We start from the raw sequence: 14,906 nt of genomic DNA, 5'->3' as shown, positions 1-14,906 counted from the left end.
TTATGAGAGTATATTAAAGTGGATCTATGAGACAACTGCTGGAATTCATGTCGAACCATTACACCAATCCATGGACTTCAACTCACTCACAACACAGAACAAAAACCACCGTGACGGGAGGTTCTACCATTAACAGGAAGAGCAAGTAATTCAAGTCTGGTGCAATTAATACACAGCTCTGTCATCGACACTTGGTGTCACAGGGAAAAAGCTTTCCTCTTTCTGACATACAGTTCACATCCTACTTCTCAGCCTTTGAAGAGGGACATGCGTTCACAGGACTCCTCTAAATGATGAGGGGAAATTGCTTAACATGAACCAAGACGCTACCATTCAAATTAGCACCGTCGGCAGATGATTTGCTGAGGATTATTTCAGGTTAGTGATGGTGGAAAACGATGGTTGTAATTCTTGTTTGACCGCACTCGGGGCTCTGCGAGTTTCCCTCGTTGACGAACTGGAAGGACGGATCGACTCTCTGCTGGAGATCTTAGTATGTCGAGAAGTGTTCACTCGTGATGACCGTGAGGAGGTGTTGTGTCAGTTGGGGCCTCGGGCCAGAGTGAGAAAGGTGTTGGATATCCTGACGTGTAAAGGCGAGGAAGCAGCTAAGGTTTTTCTCTCAATCAGCAGTCATCAGCAAGAGGCACAGACACACTCCCATGAAGGCAACACAGATCAGCCTCAGTCCGTAGGTATGCAATTCATTGGTACATTTTAAGATGACAAGAATGCCATGAGTGAAACACTTGTTACAGCATTGCTTTGTTCATATATACAGTGCATTCTGTGGCTTTCATGAAGCATTGTTCAATGTGTTCGTCAGTTGTCATAAAGGACAAATCACATGAATCTTATCTTCTTCTGCAGAGTATAACAAAGTCAAACAAAAGCATAAAGATGTCCTCACCCGCCGGAGTGAGAGCATGCTCTTCTACAACACGCGTCACGGAGAGAAAATCCTTTTTTCCGAACACTATGTCAACCTGTTGCTGGCCGACGGACACCAGGGCTTAGAGATTAAAAGACACGAGGTGCTGACGTTTGGACAGAAGCGGCTATCTATGCAGCAGAAGTCAGTGGTGCAAAGGAAAATCGCACCAGCCGAACTCTTTTCACGAGTAAATGGAAACCGTCCAGTCAAGAAGGTTCTGGTGTCGGGGGTGGCCGGCATCGGAAAAACCATCCTGGTGCAGAAAATGCTGTTCGATTTTGGTGGAAACCGGGACCATCTCGGATTTGACTTCATCGTTCACATGACCTTCAGAGACCTGAATCTGATCGACAAACCGACAAACTTCCGGGAGCTGGTCTTGCGTAAAAACCGGCACCTTGCTAAGGAACTGGACAACATTTTAGCGAATGACGACAAACTGCTGATCATCTTAGACGGCTTTGATGAGTTCAGACACTACAGGAGCTGCGATGTAGACGCATTTGTGACTGAGCCAGATGAAGATGCAGAGGTGGTGGAGGTCTTCGGCAGTCTGATGCAAGGTGAACTGCTTCCCAACGCTTCTGTCATGCTCACAAGTCGCCCAGCAGCCATCAACTACATCCCCGTGGGCTGTATCGACCGCTTTGTGCTCATCGCTGGCTTCTCCTTGACCGAAGTTCAAGACTTCTTCTTCCGTTATTTCCAGGACAGCGTAATTTCTGAGTGCATGTTCGCGGTGGTGTCAGCGAATGAGCTAATGCTGACGCTGTGCTACATACCTGCATTTTGCTACATTGTGTGCTGCATCCTCAAAGAAAGCGAAGACCTCTGTGGCGAGAGCCCCGAGACCATGACGGACATTTATGTGCAGTACCTGGTGGCCTTGCTTCGCTCTCACACTCAAGCGAGAGCCGAAACCTTTCGCCAAGAGCGAGAAGCAGGGACCGTCCAGCCGCTGTCCGATATCGTGCTGAAGCTGGGACGCCTGGCCTTCCAAAAGCTGATGGAGCATCAAACTCTCTTCTACGGCAGCGACCGAGACGTTGCAGCGTTAGAGGGATGCAGCCTTGTTAGTACCTTTCTTGACAAGACAGTGGCACAAGAGCCTGGCTGCACTGAGGAGGTTTACTCCTTTGCGCACCTTACTGTTCAAGAGTTCTTTGCTGCAGTTTATTGCGCAATGACGGATCACCCTTTACCTGATGCACTTCAGCACGGTGCAGGTGTTGCAGAGGGGTCCAACAACGGCCATTTGGACCTCTTCAACCGCTTCCTTTCTGGAATCCTCTCTGAACGCAATGCTAATCTCCTATCGAGGCAGGTAGGGCTGTGTTGCCATAAGGACAAAGTGGACAACTATCGTCAGAGGCTCATCGGAGAGCTTACAATGCGCTGTGAAAGCGGGGCCCATATCCTCAACCATTTACACTGCCTGTTTGAGCAACAGGACCCGTCTCTGGCCCTCGCTGTGCAACCAGAGAGGCTGCAAGTGAACGTCAGTGATGAAACACTCTCCCAAATGGATTACAATGCCATCAAGTACTTCCTGGACCTCACAAAGGGCCAGATAGCAGAGCTGGATTTGACAGGGACAGGAGTAAGCTGTGAGGCACTTAGAGACATTCAGCACCTGCTGCTCAGATGTAACAGACTTTGGTGAGTTCCTCAGAAAATGCGGTTTGCAGCGTCTCATTCTCTGACTTATTGTTCAATCTTTGCAGTTCCATGTGGGTGATGAATATATCGCTCTGCACGCATCAAGAACCATGTTGAGGAATATATAATTAGATTCATGCACTAATTCCACTTTTTCATTTTTAAGGCTTGGCGAAAACAACATCGATATGAAAACAGCTCAAGTCATTGCGGATCTCCTGCAAGTGTCAGACAGTATAACCCACCTCGGGTAAGATGACAATTCATTTTACAGGCTTTTGTCAACACTGAGAAAACCAATATGTATCGAAGCACGATGTGGATATAAAGAGTACACTCATTATTTGAGAATGAAGAATCACCCAGACATGTTTCACACTTCTCATTTTAGTCTTGGATGGTCAGACATCGGTGATGATGAACTACTGGCTCTTTCTAGTGCCATTCGGGTGAAAAGGAACCTACAAGAGCTGTGGTAAGAGTCACGATATGCCACATTGTCATATTTTTGGGGAAATGAAAGTCTTTCCAGAATTGTGGTTGTCTGAATCATGGATCACTTAAAAGCTGACAAGGGTGAAATTATGAAGAAAATACTGCTTTCTGATTATTTTTGCCAACTGTTGTCATCAATAACCATCCAACATATATATTCCAAATAAATGTTCTGTATCTGGAGTCAACAATAATTTGTTGCTGTTGGGTAGCTGACTAGATGGTTACATACAAAAATGTTATGGCCATTTTCTGTCAAAGATTATCATATCATAAGGGATAAAGATGCTGAGTAAAGTTTCATATTTGTAAACATATTTATTTTGCAGATTTATTCACGTGTAAAACATTCAACAGATAATTCAGGACATGTTACTCATACATACGTGCCTTCACAGGATGGAGGGAAACCGAGTGAGCTACAAAGGTTTGCTGTCACTCAGTGACTTGACCCCAAACCCTCTGAAAAAAGTTGTGTGAGTGTGACTTGTTTCAACAAATCATTCTAACACATATTTCAACAATATCCATTTTCTTACGCTTATTTTCATTCCCTCTTCATACAGAGCCATATGGAATGACCTGACTGACACAGATACAGAGTTGTTTTGCATCCAAGAAAGCATAACTGTGAGCTTCTCAGATGATGAAATGTGGGGAGCGTGGGGCGAATGGGTCTTCAAAAGGTGCGAGGTCAGCAGCAACGAGAAGTTAGTGACGGTACTCCACAAAGTGTGCAACATATCGGTCCACTGCTTAGCGACCCAGTGGGCGAAGACTTTCTACAAGCAACTATCACAGCTCATCAAACACAGGATTGAGTGCTGCACTGAGGAGGACATGAGCAAAAAGCTCAAAAGGTTTGAAAGGATATTGAACCACATACAGTAAAAGTACTACACTAAGCCAGAACATACAGAAGATTATTTAATGTTGAATGCTTTGCGTAACACTAATTGAAAGTGGAAGGCAATTGGCGGGTTAAAGAAAACCTCATGGCCAGTACGGGTATCGAACCCGCGACCTTGGCGTTATTAGCACCACGCTCTAACCAACTGAGCTAACCGGCCACAGACGACGAATCTCAATCACTTATGCTACACACACGTTGAGTAGATCTTAGACGTGTGCGTGTGTGTGTGTGTTCTTTTGTTTTTTTTGGGGGGGCGGGGGCGCTCTTCAAAATAAAAGCACAAACAATGTCACATGCAAGTGAAACATTTTTTACACTATTAGATCATTACTAAAATACCTATTTAAAAACGTTTATTAATGGGACACTTTATTTCTAGTACTATGTATTATCATGTTTTCTATTTATTTAACAAATTATATTTAAATTTGAAATGCACTACTCCTGTGTGTATGAAATATTATATATATTTTTTTAATCTCATCAGATTCATTGTAACTTGTGTACAATTGTCAATAAAATGTTGAAACTTCAAATGCATTTGTTATATTTTATTTTGGACTACTTCACCGGAAGTTGTTTAAACTGCTCACCGGAAGTTGCTTAAACTGTTTACCCTGATTCCTATCTGACGAATATATTCTGCGACATCTCGCTGAACGAAGTAAATCGTTCATATGACGTTAATCAGCGAGCTAATCCGGTTTTTGTTATTTTCGTGCATGCAGTTTCCTCATCTCAAATAAGGTGAGTTATCGTAATTAGTAAGGCAGTTCAATGCTACGTGAGGGGTTGACGTGTTTTGAAATGGAGTGGGCACGACGATACCATTTTAAAAATGTCGCTACCCGCGAACTGACATACAACTGCTAGCGATAGCTAACACACAATTGGCTAGCTAAGCAGACCCAACACTTAAGTAGCGTTACGTGTGCATGTTGCTGATCTGTGTTATAGTCTCACCCGCAGGATGATTGACACAGAGAGGGAAGCTGCGCACGCAGAAGCCAGCAGTAAGAACAAGGAGATCGAAAAAAAGAAGAGGTCGCGTGTGAAACAGCTGCTGGGTGATGTGAAGAGGCAAGTGGACTTCTGGTTCGGAGACGTCAACCTTCATAAGGACCGTTTTCTTAAAAAACTCATCGATGACTCAGAGGATGGATGTAAGGATTGGTCAATATCAATATTACACTACATTTATATTGAATCATTTAGTGCATGTAATGACACAAAAACATTGGTTTAGTCTGAAAAGTTGTACCAAATATGTAATTTGTTTTTAGATGTTGATATATCTGTGTTGGCGAGCTTCAATCGAATGAAGAAGCTGACAAGTGACACCAAGCTGATTGCCAGAGCGATAAAAAATTCATCTGTAGTTGAGGTAACTATGAAGTGTGTGTTCTTTTTTTTAGGATGTCTTCTTAATGTTTTTTGTTTGTGCATGGCTCCAAACTAATGTCCAATGAATGCGATGAAAACACATGTTCTACCGTTTTGTTTCAGGTTAACCTAGAGGGAGATAAAGTAAGGCGTCAGCTTCCTATTGGAGATGTACCGAATGATGTCGACGATCGCACAGTCTATGTGGTAAAACAAAGTACCGTAGTTTTATGCATAGGAAATACACCTTACACTGAGCTCTTATTATACTCATGTGCTGGCTATTTTGACGAGTGTTCTGCCTGCTGGTATTAACAAAACTGTTGCATCATAAGATAATACTTTTCTTTTTTTCACAAGGAACTCTTGCCCAAAGATGTGACGCACAGCTGGATAGAGAGAGTGTTCACTAAATGCGGGAATGTGGTTTACGTTAGCATCCCGAGATACAAGACCACTGGCGACCCCAAGGGTTTCGCCTTTATCGAGTTTGAGACAGAGGGACAAGCACAGAAAGCCATAGAGGTGATGCCTTCAATACAATCAATATCATGTCATTGTTTCCTAAAATGTGTGATGGGTCAGTCAGCCCCATGTTTGATTTTGGCAGGAACAAAACTCACGGACATTTTTTACCTTTTGAAACAGATGCTGAACAACCCCCCTGAAGATGCTCCCTGGAAGCCAGGGATTTTCCCCAAGACGAAAAATGGGAAGCCCATCCCTCTACCAGCCGACAATCCACCATCAGGTACAATGAATTACAATCACTTCATTCACATCACTTCTTCTTTCTACCGCCCATAAACCGAAAAAACCCTGACTCATTCGAAATCTCAGGCATAATATCAAGAAAAGGGTTTTTAATTCAATTTGTATTGATCCGCATGTCTTGACAGGTGAAGAAGAGGATAAGAAAAAGAGGAAGAGGAAGAAAAAGAAAGAAGGCGCCACACTACAGTCTTCTGTGGAAGAATCCAAAGAGCGAGAGAAGGAAACCGGACCGTCGGAGCTGAAGAGGAAGCGCTCGGCGGCGGGGGATTTTGAATCGGATGTCGCCGCCACTCTGAAGACCCCGGACAAACTGTCGGAGAAAAAAAGACGACGGTCCCAGACGGCAGAGGGATCCGAAAGTGACGTGCCGTCTAAGATGAGGAGGACGAGTGAAAGTGAAGCTGGAGAGAAGGAGAAAGATTTAGCAAAGCCTCGTAAGTGAACACAGTATCTGCCGTTCCTTAAGCCGGAAACAACAAAGAGGAAAAAACAAGTCAAGATACAAACGTCTTTACTTTCCCCCCTTCCTCTCTTTGCTTTTGCTTTTATTTCCTGAAAATGTGAAAATAGATGGAAGTATGATGAGATTTTACAACAATGAAACCACGAGTTAGTTGTTGTGTTAACTGTGTTGTTCCCCTTTTTTAGATACGCCCATTAAAAGTGACGCGGAGAGAGGTGTTGAAGAAGGGAAAGAAAACCGAGATGATTCAGCAGTTAAAGCAAAGAGGAAGAGAAAAAAGAAACACAAGGAAAAACTGAAGATAGGGGAAGAAGTCATCCCACTCCGGGTTCTGTCCAAGTAAGATCCCTCTTCCGTTCGTCCTCATGTGTCAACAGGAAGTACTTAATAAGTGAAACCGCCGACAGAAGCACATTGACTGAAACAAGCTGATGATGATCTTTTGGCCGCATTAGGAAAGAGTGGCTCGAGCTGAAGGACGAGTATCTGACGTTGCAGAAGCGCAGCATGAAGTCCTTGAAGAAGTGCATCATTAAGATCGATCACAAGGAGCACAAGAGTGTCATGGAGACGGACCGGGATCCTCAAGACGGTGAGACGCAGTTCTGTCTCCAATTACCTTCGTCAACCCATTTTGATATCCCCAAAACAAAATCAGTTTCTTGTGGGAAAGATATGTTTTCTTTCCAACTATTTCATAATTTTCACCAAAACTGGTACATTTTAGTGCTTAACTGTTGGCTGCTAAGGTCATTGAAGATGACATGACAGTCAATCCTGTCCTCAACAGTACCGACGTCAAGGTATTACTCCAAAAACATCAAATGTTGGTTTTCTGTCTTCTAGTTGAGAAGAGTACGAAAAGTGAGAAAGAGACGACCCAAGGCCCTCAGTTCACCAGCGGCGTCATCATGAAGATTACAGACGGCAAGCCGCTGCCAGCGAGGAAGTTCATCAAGGTACAGTGTAACTCGTCAGCCCTCCTGGCAATCATCCATATCGTCTATATTTTGATATTCAGGAGAGTTATGATCAGCAACAAGCTTTGCTGTGTGAGTCGAGGTAAAGGTAGTCACACAGGTTCACCTTTACCAAGTGAGGCATTTGTGCACAAGACAATTAAATCTCATTAAACATAGGTCTGTAAGATTATTAACCAACGTTTGTGGGGTTTTTTTTGGATTTTATGTAGGATGCTCTGTGCAAAATATCCCCAGTAGCTTACATTGACACCTTGGACGGAGACACTGAGGGTCACATCCGCTTTCACACCCCTGAAGACGCGAAAGCCGTCAGCGACGCCAGAGCAGAGCTGCAGAAAGAGCACAGCTGGAAGGTCGAGATCCTCGCAGGTATGCTTTTTTTATTTCCTCCGTTCAAGGTGCAGTTATTTGTGCACAGCTCCCAGGGTGCTTTTCACGACGCGTCACTGTTATGACTCGCGTCTTAGTCTCGCCCACGGGATGTCCAGCCAGTTAACAGAACGCGGCCTCGGAGTCGTCGCTTTACAAGCAATGTCGATTCAATGTGAGCGACACAATGAGACATGAACGCACAGAAGATGCCTTTATGTATTTTATTGTGTGAAGCACTACAAATGTTCTTATGAACATTCTTCTGTCTATCTATATGACTAATGAATGTAAACACCACGTCACAGTTACATCAGTTGAACAGGAAGTAGCCTATACTCAACGGTAACAACACAAGTAACATCAAGGTGACATGTCATGAAGGAGCAGAGAGTTTGATCCTCGTAACGAACGACCCCTCGTGAGTTCAAAAGTCATCATGGCTGAATGGACTTCAGCAGAAGGATACGCCGGTGTTTCCTCGCTCTCAGCTCCTTCGGGAAGCCTCATCGCTCATCGTGTCCTCGGGGTGGCATATCAAGGGGTTGAAAGATCCTCCGTGATGGCGGAGGAGGAGCGACGTCCTCGAGAGGACGCATGAGTTAGCGTCATGAAAAGCACCCACGCGGTACATTCATCGCTAACCCTCTCCGGTTGAGAAGAGGACTCGGATGACTGAGCTGTTTTTTTTTGTTTTTAAATAATTGATTATGGTGAAAATAATTTATCGGGACGGCGCCCATCAGCTCGTCTTCAGGTCTGTGTTTTCAACGGTTTCTTATCAATTGTTGATTGCATTTTTTGAGCCGCGGGTAATGTTATTAGCTTAATGAATCTCCATTCTATGACTTTTTTTAAAGGGGACCATGAACAACGGTACTGGCAGAAGATCCTCGTGGACCGCCAAGTCAAGCTCAATCGCCCGAGGGAAAAGAAGAGAGGCACAGAGAAGGTGAGGTCAAGATGGACACGGTTTCATATGGTAATATTCAAAATGGACAGGGTTATGATGCATATTTTATCTTATTTATCCTGAATCCATTCATGGATATGTGTTAATATCTGGAATAATATTCCACCGTTAAAGCAGTGTGTATCTCTCTTTTTTTTTGTTTTTATTTGCTGTCACGTCTAATTTCTTATTTTCTTTTCACACTTCAGCTCATATCCAAAGCCGAAAAAATCATCTTGGCCCGGGCCAGAGAGGCCCATAAGCACATCCGTTTCCAAGAAGACTGACGGCTGCTGACAGCCGTACATGTTTAACTCTGTGGACTTTACATGACGTGCTTAGAAAGGGGACAGTAGATGTTAATGCGTCGCTAACTGGAAGAGAACTGAATGTGTGACGAGTTCAAATGTCCCCTCATTATTTGTTTGCACTGGAGCTGCTCTGCATATAGACAGTTTGGCAACAGTTTGTTATTTTTAATTGCTAGTTTTTATTAAACAGAAAGATTCTGTGTATGATATGAATATGATTGGAGAGTTCTCCCGGTAAAGACGTGTCCAAGTCACGGAATTTCCTTTTGAGGATATTTGCCTTTTTGTTTTTTAATAAAATGCCGTTCTTTGATTATTACAGCATTTATTGTTTTGGTATTTATAACACTGTTTTCTGTAGTTTGTGTGTAAAAGGAACTCAACTATCACCATAAGTCACTGTCGTTTGGACGGAGTGTTCATCCGAGATGGACAGTTAAACTGGTCACAGTTTTATTTACACACCATTCAGTCATTGCTGTGATGGACCACGTCTAGCTGTTCAACTTGTGCAAACTTGTTTCCCAAACGGAATATTAAGCCTTCAATTCAGTAGATTACATAACACTCAAAATGAGTTGTGCTGAGGAGTATCAGTGAGCTGCTTAGTGGTATAAAAATAGCTGCTGTTACGTAATCTCAGTTGCGTTTATGGTTTTTATTGTTGTCATCAGCCTGGTCTCTGGGGAAGCTTAGCTTCTGCTAGAAACCATGCGGCCGGTTATTTGGGGCTCCTCACAAATTCGACTATCGGCAAAAGTCACCCCTCTGTCCAAAGAGCTGGTCCAGTACATCCTGGACTCTTGAGTCCCAGGGGAGCTGCGTTCCAAGTTGGAAAGTGCTCCATCCTCAGCAGGACGGTGAGTTCCCTTGGTGGCATTGCAGCTGGCTGCTTTCTCATTCCATTTGAGATGATGGCGAAATGGCTTTCGAGTTGTTTTGCGGCCCTCAGCAGGCTTAGGCGTGCACAGTGGAGAGGTCGTTTTCTCGGGCCAGGCCAGCTCTTTACGGATGGAGGGGAAGCGCTGCGGCATGTCCCAAGATTTGTAATCCTCCTTCATGGTCGTCGTTCCCCAAAAGCGCCCCTTGCTCGTCTCTCCGGTTTGCTTCGACGGCAGGACTGGTTTGGCACGCCGGCACTTGTGTTCCGTGTAGTCTGCACGTGTTGTGGAGAGGACGTTGCAGTGGTCTGCCGGTGGACTTGATTCTTTGCCTTTGCCTTTGCCGTGGAACTTGTTTTCAAGGGACCAGGTCTTGAACTCCCGAAACAATGCACTGGCTTCGTCAAAAATGTCCTGGTTTACCGCCCAAGCCACCTTTGGCTTCGAAGACGCAGCAGGCTGAGATAGCAGACCTTTGGTGTGGTGCGCGGGCTTCTCCCGGCACGTGGGCTGCACCGGGTGGGTGACGTAGTCAGATCTGTAGCTGGTGATGCTTTCAAAAGGTTGTGGGACTGGTTTAGAGTTGGCTGCAACTTGAACAGAATTTTTCTGGAAGCCGCTTTTGGAGGGATGGTCTGTGGCAACTAATCCTCGGTTGACCGTCAAGCTGTCGGTTAGCTTATATGGCAGGCGCCTCTTCACTTTCCATGCTTGGAAATCATCTGAAAATAAGAGACAGCGAGAGTGAATTTGAATCGGGGGTGTGTGTATATTTCTTGTTTTTATATTCCCGCAAAGAACGACTCTACTGATGGTCACATTACTTACTTGTGTACACTGATGTGTAGTCCACCGTGGATGCCATCTGGTTCGCTTCAAAGCGCAGAGGATTGTGTGCGAAGCTGATGCATCTCCGGTGGCCTTCGGGTGGCACAGATGGTTGTTTTGTCCATTTGTCGGTCACGTAGATTGATCTAAAACACATGTGAATTTGCCTCTTTTATTTTTTTATACAAGTAGAGTTTCAAAACGTCCAATTCTCCCTGTGCTCTGTAAATAATGTGCCAACCAAATTGCTCCAAAGCGCTGCGTCTTGCTCAACTCCAGTTTCCTACATTTCCCAGAGTGACTTTCACCACCACACCTCGGGCAGCCTGGACATGAGGCACCCAGGTGGGCAAAGAGGCAGATGCACTGCGCCATTGGTCAATTGGCCCTCACAAGTGGGGAGACATTGGCATCAATCTGCCTCACCCACCAGGAACATAACATGAGAGCAACGCTTCACAGCTTAGTTCCACTAAGATGTGTCCAGACAGAAACTTTAGATACCTGCAAGTGGTCATTTCGGGCACTCGTCCCCTTCAGTGGAGGGTAAGGGTCTCTGTGTTGAGCAACATACGATGGTCTTGGTGCAGCGTGGGGGGAAGGAACCTTACCTGGTACTCTGTGGTGAGAGAGGCCCGTGTCTGGGCTCTCTGAGGGCCGAAGTGCTTCCTGGACCTCAAGTTTACACTTTCATCATCAAGGCAACTGTGCCATAATCTGCATGAGGCATTAAGACGAAGTATAAAAGAAACACAAGGCCAAATAAAAAGGCTTAGCAACATAAATAACGGGTAAAATGAAATGTTTGTGTTCCCTGAGTTAGAACAGCTCATAGATAATCAAATAGTTTAGTTGATGTTGTAAGCCTGTCAGCATGAAACCCTTGCAGGAGTAAACCCATCACTCATTTTGTAGACCTCAAAAAGAAAGAAATCGTTCAACTGTATACAGGTCAGATAATTCCATTACAAATAAAGGACATTTTGCAAAAACACAAGAAGGTCACCAACCAGTATTTTGTGTTTTCTTCATGACGGCACAACCACAATTGCGATGTTTCCATAAATACAACATGAATAGATCACCTCACCTCGTAGATGTGGCCTGTTTGTCGTTTTGCTGCATATTTTGCTGCCTCGCAGTGTTTTTGCTCATCGCTCGTCGGGCGGTGCGCTTTTTGTTTTGGCGTCCTGTGTCTCGGAGTTGCGGCGTCCTGTGTCGGAGTTGTTGCAGCCCGCTCTGTGACTGTGCTGCTGCAGGCCTACATATGAATTATTGACCGGAGGAACATTGGTGTGTGTGTGTGTGTGTGTGTGTGTTGAACGAGAGTAGCACGCATCGCGGCTGAGAGCATCTAAAAATAAACACCAGTGGATTACTGTGATGCAGGCCGGTTGTCAAGGCGAGGACGCTGCGAGGGATGATGCGCTTTTTGGCGCGTAAAGAGGATTTCCAAACACCCCTGTAGTCGTTGCATAAAGTGGAGGAGACACTTTAGAAAAATATACAAAGTAGTTTATCAGCCCCGCGAGGTTATGTGGCTTTTTACCGTGTTTTATACTGCGAGTTATTTTTAATGCGGAACATGCAGAGAGAGCTGCTGAGTCATGCGTTTTGCAACGTGCCCTTGTCGCAGGACTCCATCTGTCACTTTGTAGTGATGCCCAAAAAAAAAAAAAAAAAGAGAGCGCGAGAGATGGGATATAAGCACGTAGATGCAACTGAGAGTAGGGGAAATGTTGACCTCGTGAACTGCTGATTTCGCACACGGATGATGTCATGGGGATTTCACCACGCACAGATGTTAAACGATGGATTATGGAATCTGCAACATCAAGGACGTTTCTGTGTTTGTCCAGTAGATGGCGTCCAAAGCTTTAATATCTACATATGGAGAGAGCACCTGACCCACATTATGTTATAACCTGCTTCTCTATTGTGTTTGGCAAAACAAAAAAATGGAAGGCGGATAATATTTTGAAATAGACTGCATACTCTAGACAGCCTTTTAACAAAACAGATATTGCGATCTGGGATCAGATGAGAATATAGTTGTGAGAGAATGAGTAAAAACACATATTTTATGAGTTACGACGATGGTTGTTTTTATTCGGCTTTCCAACAGCATAAACCAGAACAGAGATTTAACAGATGTGACGGGAGACGTCAGAACGCAATAAACCTTTGGTAATCCAACGGAGCAGCACTTAATATATAAAACATGATTTAGCATGTACAGATATAAATATCTACAAATACAAAAATGTGAAAGGATACATTGTTTAGACATGATTAATTAAATGTGATGAATTACATTTTCAGAAGACAAACTCTTGATCATTTGTACTTTTTTACACGTTTTTACAGCATGATTTCTGAGGAAATACTGGCCATGTCTGTTTTTAATTTAAAAAAAGGAAAGTGAAGATGGTTTTAACCTGTTATCGATATTTTTAGACTGATTTTGTATACGTGTCTGAAGCAGCATTTAGACATATCAGCCGCTCTCATCGATTTTCAGTTGCGGGGGAAATGGTGCTACATTAACCTTGTAAATGACTTCACGAATAAGTGATTAAAAACAAAACACAGCTGAACAAATGCAGTTAATGAACTGTGCAAATAGCACATGGTCAAAGTACCTGCATGTCAAATGCACTTCAGTAACTCCATTGGGTCACACATTAGTTGACACACACACCGGGGCACAGGTGTTTTCAGTTATTCAGGCTGATTTGACCTCTGCTCAGGTTGAAGTTGGCAACAGGTGGAGCAAAGCCAACAGGAGAGTGAGGGCGATGTTCATCAAGCAGTCTTTCACCAGGTTCACTCATCAGGTAATCAAAATCACTCTCTTGGATTTTTTTCCTCATTATATGAAGTATGATGACAAATACGTGTTGCACTCCCAAGTCTGCAGATTGTGCAACAAAACAATAACACCAGTGTCTTGCTATCATTGCAAACTAATGAATCTAAAGTGCTTTAGGATTGCTTATGTTAATTAGCTTCTGACGCCGTGCAAAAAAACCCATTAATTGAATGGATATGTTTACTTTTATGTAGTAGGAGTAGTTGTTCTGATTTGCATGCCAGAGAGATGCTGATTTGAATGCACTGGCATAAGACATGACCCATGAGATGGCACATACTTGAAATATGAATATAATAGGAATGTAGAACTTCTCAGAGCTAATTTATGAATCCAATTATTGTAGAATACACTTGATTATTTGGGAACACAAAGAAGACAAAAACTGCCCTGATAAGTAAAATCCACATTGATTCTCATTCATTCTCACCGAGTGGTTTTACTTTCACAGAGAAACTTTAAAATGCAAACAGGCTGGGAAGAGGAACTTGAGAATAGGAAGTCAGGAGTCTGGGGAGGTTTATGGATATTTGAAGTCCTTTCTGATCATACATTTCTGACTGCATGTGAAAAAGGACTTCTCGATTCAGTGTCACTCAAAACATATTTTGGTATCTTGAAACGGTTGAACAGTGTGTAGGGATAGATGCTGATCTAGCGGTTCAGTAAATATAGCTCTAATAGCTCAAATGAAGAATCTGCCCATTGAATTCCAATGTCAGCCCTCTGCGTTTATGCATTGACAGAGGGAACACTTATTGTATTGATACTTATGCAAGCTGAGTAAATGCATTCGATTTGTATTGTTGTGCCATTCACACAAAGTGTTCAGTTATGAACGTGGATTATATATTTTGATGCAAAGTGCAGAAATATTTAAGTAATTCTTCACTTTTGTCAGTTTGTTCGATGAGCAGGAATTTCTCAGAAGGATTTTGACCCCCAATCTCCAGTTCTTCCCAGTATCATGTAATGTTAATCACTGATGATTTGCGTGCATTATCTGCTTCAGTCTTGATGGATATTAACTGATATCTGATCAGAATTCATGGCAGCACAGTACAGAGTGGTCACAGGCTGTGGGTTCGC

At 43.6% G+C, this 14,906-nt stretch overlaps 2 protein-coding genes across 4 annotated transcripts; both read left to right on the top strand.

The window, feature by feature from the left end:
- Positions 1-385: 385 nt before the first annotated feature.
- Positions 386-3,979, top strand: LOC306796818 (NACHT, LRR and PYD domains-containing protein 3-like; the record flags this gene model as incomplete). The annotated part of the gene is made up of 6 exons (XM_079295883.1): positions 386-695; positions 871-2,593; positions 2,760-2,843; positions 2,985-3,068; positions 3,487-3,564; positions 3,655-3,979. The coding sequence occupies 6 exons, from the start codon at positions 386-388 to the stop codon at positions 3,977-3,979; spliced, it is 2,604 nt and encodes an 867-aa protein (XP_079152009.1).
- A 644-nt stretch (positions 3,980-4,623) lies between these two features.
- Positions 4,624-9,560, top strand: larp7 (La ribonucleoprotein 7, transcriptional regulator). Of its 3 annotated transcripts, none has more exons than XM_079295224.1 (13): positions 4,624-4,748; positions 4,959-5,164; positions 5,285-5,385; positions 5,508-5,591; positions 5,745-5,909; positions 6,033-6,135; positions 6,284-6,592; positions 6,807-6,960; positions 7,077-7,213; positions 7,468-7,580; positions 7,814-7,973; positions 8,834-8,925; positions 9,135-9,560. In XM_079295224.1, the coding sequence occupies exons 2-13, from the start codon at positions 4,972-4,974 to the stop codon at positions 9,210-9,212; spliced, it is 1,689 nt and encodes a 562-aa protein (XP_079151350.1). In that variant the 5' UTR covers positions 4,624-4,748; positions 4,959-4,971; the 3' UTR covers positions 9,213-9,560. The 3 variants fall into 3 exon arrangements, with proteins under 3 accessions (XP_079151350.1, XP_079151351.1, XP_079151352.1); XM_079295225.1 differs by having other exon boundaries at positions 4,625-4,748; positions 4,971-5,164; XM_079295226.1 differs by having other exon boundaries at positions 4,651-4,665; positions 4,971-5,164.
- The last annotated feature ends 5,346 nt before the right edge of the window (positions 9,561-14,906 follow it).

The sequence above is a fragment of the Melanostigma gelatinosum genome, assembly GCF_949748355.1.
Source record: "Melanostigma gelatinosum genome assembly, chromosome: 23".
Lineage (NCBI taxonomy): Eukaryota > Metazoa > Chordata > Actinopteri > Perciformes > Zoarcidae > Melanostigma > Melanostigma gelatinosum.
Note: the sequence above shows the minus strand (reverse complement) of the source record. Positions and strands in the feature narration are given on the sequence as shown.